The following is a 17,009-nucleotide window of genomic DNA, read 5'->3' as shown; positions in this document are numbered from 1 at the left end:
GTTGTCAAGTCAAGAAAAAGAACAAATTCATCAAATTAAGGCACACATTTGGAAGTCAGACAGGTGAAAGTCAATGAATTGTAAGTAGATGAGATTACTAGGGAAGAGAACAGCAAGAAAACTGCTCTCCTTTATTGTTCCTTAACATAGATGGCCCTCAAAAATTAGTGTTGGGTACTGGTAAATGATTTATTACAAAAAGAATGGAAAATTATGCCTATAGCTAATTGACCAGCTTCGCTGATCACCAGTTACTTATACTCCCCCTTGCACAGTATAAGTTGTTGGAAAGTAGCCATCCAGCCAGGGACATATCCCAACCCACTGATGTGACTGGGGTTGGGCCAGTGTGATATGAACCAAAAAGGTAACACCACCTCAAGGCCCAGAGAGTACAATCTCCAGTGTGATCTTCCACACTATGTCTTCACACATTTGTCTGCCAGATGTCGTTGCTCAAGGTGAACTTGTAAGCCATGTGGTAAAAGATATCAGGCTTCTATCAACCTGGGTCCCAAAATGATTTTAGTATTAAGCCACTGAAATTTTAAGATGTCTAAGGACAGCATCACTTTCAGCCAACACAGAGACAGAGAAGAAGCTATTAGTAATAAGAAAAAAACTGGGACACAACGGAGTCAGAGATGTTAAAGAGTAAAAGCGTTTAAAAAAGGATAGTACGGATAGCAGTGCCAAGTACTGAGAATCAAGGTAGCATAGACTGGAAATACATTTGGCAGTAAGAAAGATACTGATGATCACCTAAAGCACAATTTCTGTAGAATGTTAACAAAAAAGACAGGTTTAAAGAAAAGGAAATATACATCATCTATAATACTGCCACTGCGTATCTGATGAAACATGAAACATTTGTCATGTAAAACCCAGCACCATAAAAACTGCTTAGTGGTCAAATGAGCCTGGGATCACTGCACACTATAAACTGACAGCGTTTATCAGCATATTACATGCTCTGAAAATTCTTGCAGTAAAGACACATATTTGTCTTTGTTTAAAGCAGCTTTCCTATACCTAGTTGACAATGAAAACCTTCTTCTTTCAGTACTTACTGATATTCCTTTCACTTTGGGAAATATGAGTGAAAGTTTAGCTTCAAATACAAAAAGGAAGCCAGAATTACACAGGTCAAAGAGAAAAAAAATACTTGTAAAAATATATGTGGAAGTCTTCTATCACTAAAACTCCCTTCTAATAATAAATCACTCAGCTATTTTTGACTTATATAAGAAGTATAAGTACATGAACATCCCATTAAATAAAAGAAAATGGGCCCTCAATTACCATGGGAAATGAAAAGTATTTTTATACTGAGATAATTCAATAAAAAATAGGCAAAGTAACATAGACTGCAAAAAATAACTTTAGAAACACGCTTACCTTCATCTTTATACTTTATTGTAACCTCATCATTACTCAGAAGTTTTCCTCTGAAAACTCTTTGCATCATTAGCACTAGTTCATCATAAGTAATATCTTCATTATGAATGGGAATTCGTCGAATATCCTCTCCAAGTTGAGCTTTGATGATTAGCTTCCCACTTAGGTCCAACTGTCCATTCATGGTAGACTCCAGGATGTTCTATATAGACAACTCTAAAGAAAGACTGATAAAATGGTTTTGATGAATAAGCATGTCTTAAAAGCAAGCAAAGCTACTACAAAGATCTAAGAAATTCTGGCTGTCATGAGAATCACTGTTGCAAAGTTGCCATATTCATGTTAAAACGGTCTGGAGATAACTTTAATATAAGTTATAAGTGAATAAGAAAATAAGCTTTATTATTTTTGTCTATTATCCTACCCAAATATTTAACTTCTCTGACATTACCATTTAGATTTCAAACTTAATGTGTATAAAAACAAATTCCTGATCTCCTCCCAAAATCTGCTTCTCCTGTAGTCTTCACCATCTCAATTAGTGACTAAGACTAAAATCTTAGTTCCTCTTTTCCTCAGTTTACTTCCAGCAAACTGCCAACCTAAATTGGTTGCCACTACCTTTAAAAATCTCTCGAGAATCTAATCACTTCAGCACTTTCACCTCTATCAACTTGATCCAAGCCACCATCACCTCTTGCCTGCATTATTGCAAAAGAGTCCTAACTGGTAGGCCTGCTTTTATACCTTTGCCCACTTTTAATATATTCTCAACACAGCAGAGTTATCCTATCAATTAAAATCAATGTCACTCTGCGCAAAATCTCCCAATGGAGTCCCATCTCACTCTGAGTAAAAGCCAGAACTACAAGGTCATTATTTGGCCTCTGGACCCTGGCCAAGTATATAACCTCGTTTCCTACCTCTCTCCCTGGCTTCCTGCTACACCAATACTGGAGGCTTTGCACTTGCTGCTCCCAGTCCAAAGCCTTTTTCACACCCCTTTCATGAGTCAGATCCCTGATCAAATGTTCATTTCCTAGGCTTTCCCTAACCATCTAACCTAAAATGGCCCCTCTGTCACTTTCTTACCCTACTTTATTTTTTTCAAAGTACCTGTCATACCAGGTATTAAAAATTTATTTTTATTGTCTCTTCCATTAGAAAGTAGGGCAGTAAATGGTTTTGTCTGCTGTATTCCAAGAGCCTAAAACACTGCCTGCTACATGATAGTTATTCAATAGTTTTTAAATGAAGGGACAAATACTGGCTCCTAAACTCCATTAGCTTATAACTAAATTTTAACTGAAAAGTATGTGTGAACACTAGAGTCTCAAATTTTTTTCTCTAAAATAAGAAAGACCTCATGAGTACTTGCTCTAATTTTCATATTTTGGGAACTTGAGGAGAAAGGATGAGTGATAACCTCCTAAGCTTCCAAACAAGACTGTCCACTTGTTATTGTCTCTACATATTCCGTAACACACCCCCTCTCAAGACCTGAGTAGGTATGTATGATTAGACTGCACACTGAAATAAGACAGCATCAGAGAACTAGCCATTAAATATTAATCTGCTATAGAATTTTCCCCTCTTGAGTTTTATTTTACTCTTATTTCAGGTTATTTGCTGTGATTACCCTGTAATGACTTTGTAATCCTAAATCCACAACGTCTGAAGTCTCTAGTAATTTAAATATTGTATGACAACAGAGAATATGCTTACTACAAAATAATGTGTTAAAACCTCTTCTTCTCAAGGCCTATGTCTTCAAGACCAAAAAGTTCTTGAATACATTATCTATAACCATTGAGCTTTCCCTAGCAACAACTCCTTCCTCCTCCTTCCCCAAGCAAATGATCTCTCAGGCTCTTTGAAATGCCTTACAATCTCCTCCTGGCCACATTCTGGTTCCAACCTCATACTTTACTACTGGCAGCTTTTTTTTTCTCCTCGCAAATGTGTAATTTCATTAACATACTTGGTTTTCATACTTCTGTACAAATCTTTTTTCTATGGGCTAGAAGCACCTCACCTGCCCCCAACACATCAAACTTTCGAATACTTGAAGTTTTCATGAAAACTTGTTTCATGAAATTACATATAAATGCCCTTATATGCTTCATGTGAATGCCCTGTGTCCTTCCAACTAACTTGTTTCCTGAACAACAGATGGATGAGGAATAATAAATTTCTGATAAAGGGTTGGGAGAAAAAAGCTATACTATGAGGCCAGTTCCTAAGTCAGGCCATCACACTGCACCTTCTTTGTATAGTTAGAAGTGACTCCTCACAACAGACATACAATTAAAAGAAACTTCCAAAATGGAATATAATTGATTGCATGTCTTTTTTTATTATGGGGGAATTGCTGCTCAGTGCCAATGGATCTGAGACCATAATTCTCTTTTACTTTGTATCTGCCATATTGGCCTGCAAATTCACTTATTCCTTTGTGTTTCTCATGGACTATAAATTCCCTATGACCAGGAACCAGGGCTTTTTTCCTAAGGTTGTCCCCAGTTTGATAAAGTTGTCCCCAGCTCAAGGTATCAGCCTGTCAAGTGTAACAAAACTAAGGGTACCCACAAAATTTTTCCTTGCAGTGGAAAAAACAGAAGGAATTCAGTAGAATTCAGATCCTTTCTCTCTAACTTGTCACAAAGTAAAGACTGGTATGAAATACTTGTTGCCAAGACTGCTGGTGAGGTCCTTAAAGCATTTTCTTCTCCCATCTTGTTCTTGCCCCACTCCCTCTTAAGTCCAGAAACGACAGTCAGTAACTTATGAAACCTTCCAACAGGATAAGCACTGGAGAATAAAGTGACATGTCCAAGGACACATAAAAGGCCTGCCTCTTGAACCAGGAGGCCTGGACTCAAAGGCCAAACTGCCAGCTCCACTAACCTTGTGGGTACAAGGCCTGCTAAAATTCAGAGGGACCTAACTTAGGCACCTCCAGAGGGTAGCAATTTCCTTAAAGAAATCCTTGGTAATATCCTAGGTTATTCCAAAAAACCCAAGGATTCTCAAATCCGGCCTGACCACAGGCAATGTAGCAAGATGGTAAAAATTCCCACTACTAGCTGTGTGACCTTAGAAAAATGCTTCGCAATGCCTCACTTCCATTATATGCAACATGGCAATATCTAAATTTGGATATCTGTAATGATTAAATGTTATCATATATCTGAAATACTTAGTACAGTGCCTAGCAAAGTTATCTCTTAAAAGTTAACTATCATCACTATGAAACTGGGTTGGGCCTCGGGATGGCGCTGGATTAAGCACCAACATAGCCGAGTAACGAGGTTCCTCCTAAGTGACCCTAATCAATTTATTCCCATGGGTGCCATTCCCTACCCTTCTCACCCTTCCAGGTCTCTCTAGGAGTTGGGCGCCCGACCACCCCAAGCCTCCTGAAGCACCCCTCCTCCCCCTCTGGCAGTCCGACCCCTGGAGCCAGAAGGAATCGGCTCGAGAGCACTTGCTGGCCCAGACAGCCCCGGCCTCCAGAACCCGCACGAAACCCGCCTCCCGCCACCGTGGCCTGAGGGACCCCTCCCGGCCCTCTCCGCGGCCTCGCCTCACGCACGCAGAGCCTCGCCTGGCCCCAACCCCTTCCCACGGCCGCCCGGCGCCTGCGGATTCGAGCGAGGCCCTCCCAGCGAGAGCTTCCCGGTCTCCCGGCCCGCGGTCCTACAGAGCGGCCGCGCCCCCGTAACAAGCCGCCATACCAGCTCGCCAAGGCCGTCCCTGCCGCCCCTCCGCGGGTCTCCGCAGCCGGGCTCTGCAGCGTACGGGAGAGGCTGAGGCCAAGGCCCACTCGGCTGTCCTCCGTGGCCGCCGCACCTCGCTCGCAGGCTCGCGCAGGCCCTGTCCAATCGCGCGGACCCACCAAGCCCAGCGAGAGCTCGGGCCCAGTACGTGGCAGGTCGGGAACAAGAGGGGCGGGAACAAGAAAAATATCTCCCCTTCGCTCCGCCTTACACCCAGCAGGCCAACCCAAAACGCATGCGCAGCGGCGGAGGCGCCCAGCCGACCAGCTGTGAGTGAGCGAGAGCCGAATGGATGCATGCATGCGCAGAGAGTGACCAAGCATTTCCGGTTTTCCTGAAAGCCTGTGTTTCTCCACAGAGTGGGCGTGGTTTGCTGCTCTGGATTCTGAGAGCCTGTTAATAGTGGGCATTTATCCAAATTTAGGTTTTTTTGCTTTTGTTTTTTCACCATTATAGTTCAGTTCTCCTAGTCATATTTTGAAAAAACTAACGCTTTGCCGCCTTCCTTCTGCAAACTCATTCATTCATTATTGGGCGCCTACTCTTTTCCAAGCTATGCTGGGAATGGGGATGAATCAGTTTGTGAGCAAGGAATTTCCAGTAGCGTTTACGAGAAAGGACAAACGTCTGAGTGTGTAAAGGCTCCTAGTAAATTTAGGTGATAAATGCATTAGAGTGATAACTTGAATTTAACGAGTTACTTCCCTTACCAAGAATAGTTTCTTGATACGTATGTGTAAACAATGATATTAGTTACTTTGGCCTTTTATTAATGAACCCCAAAAGGCAAGTTATCATATAATTATCACTTACTAAGCACTTATGGTCACATTTATTTGGATAAACATCAATCAAGCCATTAAGAGGATTTTTCTAGGAATTCTCTAAGTAAGCACACCTTTATTAAAGTGTTCTTAGAAAACACTCTCTTTCTTGTGGGGTGCTTAGAAAGGTACTGAACCAGAGTAAACTGACCTTCATGTTCACCTGGTCCTCTGTCCTATGTCAACGTGGATTTGGTTTTAGATGATCACCAAAAATAGCCTTGAATCAGAAATGTGAAAGTTGGAAATATGTGCAGAAAGGAGAAATATTGTAAGGAAATACCTCTGACCTGCCCATAGCAAGGTTCTAATTCAAAGGTTATTTTGAGGTGAGAAATGAGCTGCAACATCCAAAGGTTACTTTCCTTGTTTCCCAGACATCTGAAGAAAGGTTAGAGCTGTACTGTGGTTTTGAGAGAGTCAGTAAACTCACTACCTGTTCTTTCTCTGTGAAAGTCTGTGTAGCTGAAAACTTCTCAAGGAAAAGGGGGGAAAATCCTAAAAATAAAAAAGGGGGATTCTCAGACTGGATGGGAAATGGGACAAAGACCAAGAGTCTTGTAAGCAAGTTAGATGAAACCTGTATTTCATCATGTTCTCCTTTTGCAGTTAGTATAAGTCATTTTAAAAAGTTCAATCATCTCAGCTACCCACAAGGGAATAAAGGAAAGTATGTAACTTCCTTCTTGGGTGAGAATTTCAAAGGAGAAGTTATGTCCCTACCCAGTATCGACTTTGTTGTGGTGGCAGTTGGCTAAATAAGAGAACTAAAAAGGGGAAACTCATGAGAACTAAATAGGGGCCAGTTGGTCAGGTCAGTCTCTCCTCCACATTCATACCAAAAATTACTGTTCTTGGTAAGGGTGGTAACTGGTTAAATTCATATTATTGCTCCATTGTCAGTTATCATCTGCATTTATTGGGAGCCTAAGTACAGAGACCTGTATCATCAGTAGCCATGGGCATGTTACAGGAACAGTAATAACAATAACAGCTATTGAAGGAAAAAGAATAATATTCTTACTATGTACCTCTCAGTGAGTCATTCTGAGCACCAGCTAAGCAAAATACTTCAGTCTGTCTTACCAGTGGCACATCCAGTGAGACCCTAAAATGTTTTTGTCTTACCATGGGGCTTTATATCTGACCTCTCTTCAGATAAATCGCTTAATAAAGGCAGCGCTTCCTGGATTTTTGCTTCCTTAGAGTCTGGCACCACCTAGGTATTCAGTACATACTTACTGAATGACAGAATGAAAACTAAGCTCCCCACCATTTTATAGGACAAGATTTTAGAAACAGAAAGCTCCCATCACTGGTGAGTTCCTAGTTTCCTAGCAGTATAGGATTTTATCTCTGAGTAATTTAAAATTGTTCACTTTTCTTTATTTATGTCTCCTAGAGACAGTGCTGAGTTACCACTGTGCACTTTGTCAGTTTAGGTTGAAAGACTAATGCCACAAGGTGTGCAAGGATATCTCACAACTTTTCATTTGATTAAGAATAATTTTTTTCAGCTCTTTAAGAAACCCAAATATCAGATTCTAGAAATCATGTATGTCAAGTCAAATTGTGCACACTTGGAGGTTCTTGCATATCTAACATTGTGCCAATGATCCTGCTTTTACTCCCTCCATACAAATGCATAATTAAACAGGGCTGATATGACAATAGATATTCATACTTCATTATGGGAGAGTAAATTGATACAAACTATTTTAAGGGTGGTATGGTAATATTTAAATACCAAACCCTATGTTGCTCAACAATTCTATTTCTAAGATAGCAGAGTAACCCTTGCACATGAGATCATGGATATCTTTAATGTGTTATTTTCAAGTAAATGACTAAAAAGCAAATAAAAGAAACATATTAGATCTCAAAGATATTTTATTGAGTGAAAAAAACAAGTTTCCCAAAGTTGTGTTGCTGTGCAGAAAAGAGTTAACATACCAATCTGAGACTATTATCCTTAGAAAGACCTGCTTGAAGGTTGGCTGATGGCTGGTGTCTGGAATTTGGATTTCTTTGATAAGAATAGTGCACTTTGCCTAAACTATACAATGTGGTTTATGCTGAACACAGACTTGCTTTCTGGTCATCTGGAATTTTGGTCCACACCGAGCAGAAGGTGCCTTTGTGACCAACCCCAAATAAAAAGCCTGGGCACTGAGTCTCTAATGAGTTTCCCTGGTAGACAGCATTTCACATGTGTCATCACAATTCATTGCTAAGGGAATTAAATACCTCCAGTGTGATGGCACCAAAAGAGAATTTTTGGAAAGTTATGCCTGGTTTCCTCCAGATTTCACCCCATGCATATTTTCCTTTGCTAATTATCCTTTATATCATTTGCTATAACAAATCATAGCCATGAATACAATCCTATGCTGAATCCTAGAGTGCTTCTAGTGAGTCACTGAGCCTGGGGGTGGGCCTGGGGACCACTGAATCAGTTTCCTATACCTTTTAGGTAAAAAAGGAAAAAAAGCACACACACAACTATGAATTTCCATGGGTATATAATTTTGTGTACAGTTGACCCATGAACAACACAGGGAGTGGGGTGTACTCATAAAATTTTTAACTCCCCAAAAACTTTACTAACAGCCTACTGTTGACTGGAAGCCTAATCAATAACACAGACAATTAATATTGTAATTTGTATTTATATTATTATATACTGTATACTTACAACAAAATAAACTAGAGAAAATGTTTTTTCAAACTGTCAAAAATCTCCAAAAATTTTTCCAATATATTTATTAAAATAATCTGCATATAAGTGGACCCACAGAGCTCAAATCTGTGTTGTTCACAGGCCAACTGTATATGTATTCCTTAAATCTAGAATGATACACACCAAGTTTATTACAGTGGATAACTGTGAGAAGAAAGGGAAGGTAGAGGAAAAATATTTTAAGTTAATATAAAAATAATTTCAGCCTGCATTTAGTCACAGAATTTTAGAGCTGGTAGGAATTTAGAATTCACCTAGTCCTACCCATACCTGTACAGAGGTACAGCCTCACACTTATGCCCACAGAGGTAAATGTCTTGCCTCAAGTCATATAATTTGTAGCCGGGACCACAACTTCCAGTCCAGAATGTGCCCTAATCTGCAATTGCTTGGTAACTACTGTGGCCAGAAAAAAACAATCTTCCTTTTTTGTTATTGCAAAGGTCCAGATATCATATAATGGTTTCATAGCAGCTTATATCAAAGTTCAGCAACTTATCAATGTCATAGTTCCACGTGTAACAAAGCTTTTCTAGAAGATAAGGATTGGACGATAGTTCCCTGGAAAATATAGTTTGTATAACAGCATCAGATCATATGTTTTGCTTTTATTTTTTTTCCTTCTTCTTTGTTAAAGGGTTAATATATTAGGCAATGGAGTTTTTCAGAAACATGATAGCTTGCAAAAAGGATAACCTACTTCTACTTTTTGAAATAATTCACAAGTCAGGACTTGAAAACTAACTCCAAAGTTCATATATTGTTATTGGGAGTATAAAATGGTATAACCACTTTGGAAAACTGTTTAACAGTTTCTTACCAAGTTAAATATGTAGTTGTATTTATCATAATTTTATTATATTTATTATTTATTTCTTATAAATATATGGTTATAAAGTTAAATAAATGCACTTCCAGTATGAAGACATATAAACTCAAAAAATGCTAACTGCTCCATGAGCCTTTCAGATATTTTTTAATCAAATGCAGAGTAAGCATTTTATTTTATTAAACAGAGAGAAAACAATAAACTGGGGGAAAATATTTTTACCAACATTTTCACTACACACAATACTATGCTATATACAAAGACACACACTTAAAGTACCACAGGAAACTTCAGTATAACAAGTGAGTTGCTGAAGACTGCTCTACTACTATGCATTAATTCTGCCTGTTCTAGAATGCCGCAAATGGAATCATGTCCTCTTTAAGTCTGGTTTTTTCACTTAGCATAATGGTTTTGAGATTCACACAGTTGTGTGTACCAATAGATGCTTCTTTTTATTGCTGAATAGTATTTGGTTGTTTGGCTAGACCACATTTTGTTTTTGCTTTCACCAGCTGATGGCATTTGGTCATTTCCAAGTTTTGTAAACAATGAATAAAACTGACAGTAATATTTTTATACAAGGTTTGTGTGGACATGTGTTTTCTTTTCTCTTGAAATACCTTGTGGAATTGCTGAGTCAAAGAGTAAGTGTATGTTTAAGTATAGTATTGTATTGCTTTGGAATAACACTGAACGTTACACATGACTGTTCAGTGTGTGCACTTAGCAAACTGGCAAGCATGGATGTCAATATGCTGTGTTTCCAACTGCTGTGCCATTCTGTTCATTCAAAAATTTGCCCCCTCATTTAGTAACATACCTAAGTGGACAGTTTCAAGAATACTTAATGCTAATTTCAAGTAGTGTTAGAATAACTGTGTTTTTCCCAAGAAATGTTTGTTTAACTGTTAAGTGACATATGTGACTTATGCGATGATGTTTCCTTATTTATGTTGGGTGTCAGGAACCTTATGGTCTAACCTGTGGCCCACTCCTAGCAGAAATGTAAGACCCTATGACATGCTTCCCTTGGGTACTAATCTCATCCCTGGCTTCTTACTGTTTGTTCCTATGATTGTTTTCCCTTCCTCCTGATTTCCTTAATCAGTTTCTTAGCAACTTACATACATATTTTTTCAGATACATATTTTAATAGGTTACCTATAAGTGAAGTAATATAGATGAAACATATATAACACTGTTTGAATTTCTCTGAGTGTGTGTGTGTGTGTGTTAATAGATAATTGCTAGAAAAAACTTCCTCTCTCTTCTCCAAGATTTGGTGTTTTATTTTTAAGAAAAGGTGGATGAACACAAAGAGAAAACATTTGAGAGGGAAAAATAATATCATGGAACCCTACTCAAGATGCCATGTGTCTGTCATACATGATCCAGTTGGCCTCAGTTGGAATGGTTATTTATGTCCCTGTTCTTCATTTTAAAAGTTTCTACATAGTCCCTTACATATTCCTTACCATAAAATGAAAAATACTCTGCCTTTACGAGGACATATAAATTCAAAAAATCCTAAAGCTCAATAAGTCTTTGGGGTGTTTTGAATCAAATGCAGAGTAAACATTTTGTTATATTAAAAAAGGGAGAAAAACAGTAAGTTAGGAAAATATTTTTACCAAATGTAATGATTAAAGGGCTAATAACTGTAATAGAAAGGAACTCACATGAATTTATGAGAGAAAATAACAATATCCCAGTTGATAAGACAACACATATAAGTAACTAAAAAATAAAATAGCAAAGTAAACAAATATATTAAAAATGTATATGGTTCTCCAAATATTTTTGACACATGAATGAAATGTTTTCAAGGCATTATAGTAATATATACAAGGAATCTGAACAAATGTCCTTTTCTTTTGACACATTTACCCTAGACTTGAGATTTTATCTTAAGTAAATAATTTTAAAAAAAGGAAAAACATATATACTAGTTTATTATTCATGTGTCACTACAATATTAAAAATTGAAATGATCTAGATGTCCAGTAATAGAACTTTGTAACTTGTGCTATATTATGCAATCAATTATAAGGACTGAGTAATTGTAAGTGAAAATCAGAATAATATTTCATTTACTATAATTATAGTTATTTAAGTTCTTATGTATTCAAACAAAGAGAATAAGGGAAATGGAAAAACACATTATTGATAGGGTAAGGAATTATGGATTTTGATTTTTTGAAAAACATACCTTGTGAATACCTTCTAAAATTGTCATGACATGGTTAGCACAGTATTTTTAAAATGTTAAGTAGGAAGGTATTTCTTTTCTTAGTAACTGGCTCCTTCCCTCTTATCCTCCACACTTCCACCTGGGTAGAACCTAATCCTGTCTTGGACCTCATCTAAGGAGCCAGGTATTTAAGATCCCAGAGTCATATTAAGGGGGTTCCACAGAGCCAGAGAACTCCAGCAGTAGACAGGTTGGTATAATCCAGTGGGCACTGTCAAGCTCTTCTGAATGAGACAGTGACACCCTGATTAGCTTGAGAATGATCTCCCTTTGCTGGTAACAGAAAAAAAAAGGAAGATAAATTTCCAAATGGGAAGATTTCAAGAGTAAGAGAAAAGGAAATCCAGACTCTTAAACAGTGAGCTCTAAACTGTCCATTAAGACCCAGGAAAGGAAATCCAAAGGTCAGCATGGTTTGTTCCCCGAAGAAACTGTGCTACCACAACCAAAAAGGCTGTAGTAAGGCACTGCTACCACACAGTATAAATCAGACACAGCAACCTGGCCCCAGGTAACATCATGAAAACCTGTTCTACAAGAAGAAAACTCTGAGTCTCCCTTGCCTGAAATTTTCTTTCTAAGTCACCCTTTGGCTCCTATAGTCCCTATCCTCTCTCCACAACTTCCAGTGCACCAAATAATTACTGCTTTCCTTACCCCATTAAACCTGCTCAGACAAAGATCGAATAGTCTCATTCAGCATAAGGGAAATGACTGATGATCCTGAAAATGGTTGTTTTCCCATGAGATAACTTGTGTTTTGTCAGAAGGTATAGTGGAAGCACTTCAACAATTTGATGCTGACATCCCATCATTGATGTAACTGTCCTCTTTCCCCTCCGGGATATCCCATCAACCAGGTCATCCCCCATCCCTCCCTTCACAGTGGGTATGTGACTCAGGCTAGACCAAGATTCCCTGAAAATAATGCCTGTGGGCACATGACCAAGAGAGGTGAGGCAGTTCTTTGGTCCTTTCCTCTCCCTGCCCCTGATTTGCTCTGTATCACAGGGGCTGAGCCCCACAGGTTCCTGGCTCAGCTGGCTTCTGGCTCGCTGCAGCCTATGGGAGAACTGACAGAGGGTTACAGGGCAGGAGAAAAGGTATGCCAATGGCCAATTTCCGACCTTGGAAACCTAGTTTGAGGGTGAAGTCAAACACAGGAGAGAAAAAGAATTTTGACACATTCTTTAAATTCCTTGCATTGGAATTCTGGACCTAAAGTTAGTGTTATCATACATTTTATGTCCCAAACCAGGACACCTGAAAGTAAGTGGGCCTACTAGTAATACATAATTCAGGGCAACAGGCACAAACTGGGACTGGCCCAGGCAAACCAAAACATACAGTCCCCCTACCTAACATCAACTCAGTCCTTGGGTTTTAAATGAGCTATTAAATTCTCTTTAATCCCTAACCTAAACTTCCACTAAGCTAAAAGATTCCTGACCAGTGAATGAGGGAGAGGCTTAATATTTCCAAGTGGTAGTATTTCAAGACACGTAGAGGGCTATCGCTGTCCGCCTGACTTATCCTCCACATGTAGAGTTCGCTCATTTGTGGTACAGCCATTCCAAGGAAATTGTATGGAATTTTGGTTGCTAATCCCCCAAGGGTGCTGAAAAAAGTGCAAAGAAAACTAAATCACCAAAGGAATATATACTCCACCCTCAGGCTAAAAGTAGCTCTTTGGTGTTTTTTTTTGGCCCTTACTTAAGGTTTATTTTAGTCTGCATGGAACAAATTTCAGGATACAGTGTAGGTCAACCACATCTTATAATTTCCCCAGTGTCCAGCCCCCATCTAGGGATAGCACTATAATATGACCACTAAAAGCATTGACCTCTGAGAACTGCTTGTCTTCTTTATCCTCTTCCCTTTACTTTTTTCCATTATCTTCTAAGGACTCAATTACACTACAGTGCAATAGGTTATTGGCTTGCCCAGGAATTCAACAGTCATTTACAATCATTTCTATTAAAAAACACATGCTCTTTAGGGTGCGGTGAGAATGTGGTGTCATGTGGTTCTGCAGCCCACATGACATTTGTTAGTCCCTTTGTTCAGTGTACTCAGCAGCCGCCTAGCTTATGACAAAACAGAACAGAGCAATTCAAAGACTAATTACCTCCTAAGTCCAGAGGGAGTGCTCCTCACCAGAGTGGGGATCGTGTTCTATTTAGGAAGCCACTCATAATTCAAGTGTTTGATATTCCATGAGTAAGTATGTCAGTCTTTTAAAAGCCATAAGGGGTGATTGTGCCGAACTTTTCATTTTTTGAGTCTCAGTGTCATTTCATCAATAAAAGGGAAGATATATCAAGAACTGGAAGGAAACACCTAGAGACTTTAGTAACCAGCCAATCTTTCTATTTCTCACTGACGATTTCTTACAAAGCCAATTCCCCTGGTCACAAAGCATGTTTGATTTTCTTAACAGAAAAAAAAAATCCTGTTCCAAAAACTTACATTGATACAGAATTCTTAACTGGAAATGAAAGTCTGAGCAAGCATCTACAAATTTAAAATAACAGCGGGTCAAGGTATGGCACATACAAGCAACTACTTGCAATGTTAATCAGGAGTCATTTTGTTCAGGAAGTTACATTTTTCTCCTCACATCATTTTTAATAAATTGTAAAAGAATTTGTTTTAGATTTTACATTGTTATCAAAGCTTGTCACATAGACTTTAGGTTGTAAGGAGCATGATAACATTATCTTGAATGCTGGGTAGAATTCTTCATCTCATTTGGGTAAGAATCTATTGAAAAACAGAAAAACTACCGAATCCATTATCCCTGATGGTAATAAACAACTGGTTTTATCTAATTCTTACCTTGAGCAAAATATATTATGGGTGACTTTCTGGGAGAACTGGGTAATTAAGGAAGAAAACAGAAAAAGCAAAACTCATCAAATTGAATAAAAAGAGGACCACAAAAGGCAACAGTTATACTTTCTAGATGCTTGTGTTTGCTTGGTCACTTTCAGACAATGTTGTTTCCTCAGTAACTACAGATGGGTCCAGCAACCTAAAGTATTCACGTAGGGCTGGAGATGATGAGAGTAGATTATACATCCTGTCACTCAGCCTCACTGAGATCACTGATGGCAGCGACTTCACTCTGCTAGTGGATGATGACAGCAAATTCAACACTTTGGAAGCTTCACTCTGGAAGATTTTTGTTCTGACAGTGTAGAGGATAAAAATTTGCAATCCCTAGCAGACAGAATAAAAGTTTAATGTTAGATAAGTGGTAAGATACAGAATCAGGGAAGAGATTTTATTTCACTTTGCCACCAAACTTTATCATACACAACAAATACCCAATTTGAGTTTCCCAGTCTGCAGCTGCTGTGCACTTTTTTTTTTTTTTTTTGTCTAAGAGGATTGTGGCAAGTTCTCACTTATAGGAATATATGTTAGTAGTAGAGTTAGAAGACCTGAGTTCAGGTCAATGTTGGATATATACCTAAGAGGATTTCCTCCTTCTGATACCAAACAATGCTAACACCAACTGAATGTCCTACAATTCAATTCTGACAGTAACTACCCAGAGTTAGTGTCAGATTCCACAGGCTAAGGGCTTAGTCTCACAAAACTGCCATCACTTCAGATGGCAGTCCCGGCTTACCCATACTTTTGTCCAATGTGGCTACCAAGTGGGCTGTTCCCATAATCTGCCTCTCACTTCAGGTTTGAAAATTAGCTAGAATGATTTGCAGGATTCAGGAAAGAGCTTTACTTACTATTATCTGTTTATTTTAAAGGATATGACTCAGGAACAACCAAACAGAAGAGGTCACAGGGCAAAGTATAAGGGGAGGAGCATGGAACTGTTAGACAGAAAGACAGACATGAGTGGGGTGGAAAGAGAATAAAGTCCACTAGAAGGAACTCAAAGATTTAATCAATAAAATCAGAGAGCCAGAAAAGACTCACAGAGTTAATTACATAAAGTTTCAAAGGCCAAGAGTGACTTTAAATGTCCAGACATTCCTCAGATGAAAAACAACTCCCCAGATGAGAAATGTCAGAGCACAGGCACTCTCCAGATAAAGCAAAACATCAGAGCACAGGCACAGCAAACATCAGAGTGCAACCCATGTCTTCATTTCACCAATTAGATCAGGCCTCCAAGGCCAGGGATGGTCAATCAAGGACTTCACTACCCTGCCAAAAACCCCAGAAAAGAAGCCTCACAGTATGTAGTCAGAGCCTGTTTGACCTTAGGCAAGCCCACTGTATTATAGAGCATAATAAAAGTTGTTTTGCTTTCTTGACTTTAGTTTCATGTCTCTCTCTATCTGACTTCCCTGTGACTCGGAACTGAGTTCCTTCCCAACAGAACTTCCTCTCCAGGGTGCCACTCTCCCAGCACTTCCATGTATTCGCCAACCTGGAAGTTTCCAAATGCCTTCATTTAGAGGGTTTTTATGGAGGTCTCGTTACACAGGCATGGTTGATTAAACCACTGCCAGTGGTGATTGACTCAGTCTCCAGCCCTTCTCCCCTTCCTGGAGGTTGGGTAGTGGGGCTGAAAGTTCCCAACTTCTAATTGGGCTTGGTCTTTCTTGAAGCCAGCCTCTATCCTGAAGGTATCTAGGGGTCCTAGCCACCAGTCATCTCATTAAAATACAAAAGACACTTTTATCACTCTGGAGATTCTAAGAATTTTAGGAATTGTGCATCAGGAACTCAGGACAAAAAACAAATATTCATTTTTTAGTATAGCACAGTAATTTTTCTCTTTTCCTAATGACTTTGATCTTCAATTTTCCAGAAGAGGCAAACTGACTATGGGTTACCTAATTCTTTCCCATTTCTAACATCTTATGATTCCACATTTTAGTAATATAACTAGAAATTTGGTACATTTAAGGCCAAAAGAAAAATTTTAAGCAGTTCTATTCATTGCTTTTCTGTACTTTACATATGAAGATCAGAGTTGCATGAGGAATTAACCCACATAAGATAGTACAATTTTCTGCACATTTTTAAATAAAAACTACCACTTGCTGAAGTCCTATTAGTACATCACTTGCTTTTTGTTTAATTCTCATCATTTAATCTTTCTCATTTAACCCTACCTTTAACGTTTTAAAGTAAGCCTTACTATCCCCATGTTACAGGTGAGGAAACTATAGCTCAGATAAATTAAGTAACTTGCCTAAGATTACAC

The 17,009-nt window shown here is 38.7% G+C and overlaps 2 protein-coding genes across 8 annotated transcripts in view; both read right to left on the bottom strand.

The window, feature by feature from the left end:
* TFG (trafficking from ER to golgi regulator) overlaps nt 1-5,356 on the bottom strand; it is a 29,927-nt gene extending 24,571 nt beyond the window's left edge. For 2 of the 6 annotated variants that reach the window (XM_057502238.1, XM_057502232.1), the window contains exons 1-2: nt 5,136-5,356; nt 1,399-1,625 (exon numbers count right to left, since the gene is read on the bottom strand). In XM_057502238.1, coding sequence (XP_057358221.1) covers nt 1,399-1,582 — 184 coding nt within the window. In that variant the 5' untranslated portion in view covers nt 1,583-1,625; nt 5,136-5,356. The remainder of the gene's footprint in view (nt 1-1,398; nt 1,626-5,135) is intronic. The other 4 variants (XM_036916506.2, XM_036916508.2, XM_036916504.2 and 1 more) reach the window with 2 other exon arrangements.
* Nucleotides 5,357-13,533: 8,177 nt separating this feature from the next.
* ADGRG7 (adhesion G protein-coupled receptor G7) overlaps nt 13,534-17,009 on the bottom strand; it is a 78,776-nt gene continuing 75,300 nt past the window's right edge. For both annotated transcript variants that reach the window (XM_036916509.2, XM_036916510.2), the window contains one exon: nt 13,534-15,046. In XM_036916509.2, the coding sequence (XP_036772404.2) occupies nt 14,786-15,046 (261 nt within the window). In that variant the 3' untranslated portion in view covers nt 13,534-14,785. The remainder of the gene's footprint in view (nt 15,047-17,009) is intronic.

The sequence above is a fragment of the Manis pentadactyla genome, chromosome 1, assembly GCF_030020395.1.
Source record: "Manis pentadactyla isolate mManPen7 chromosome 1, mManPen7.hap1, whole genome shotgun sequence".
In the NCBI taxonomy this organism is placed as follows: Eukaryota; Metazoa; Chordata; class Mammalia; order Pholidota; family Manidae; genus Manis; species Manis pentadactyla.
This window is presented reverse-complemented; position numbering and strand designations above follow the sequence as displayed.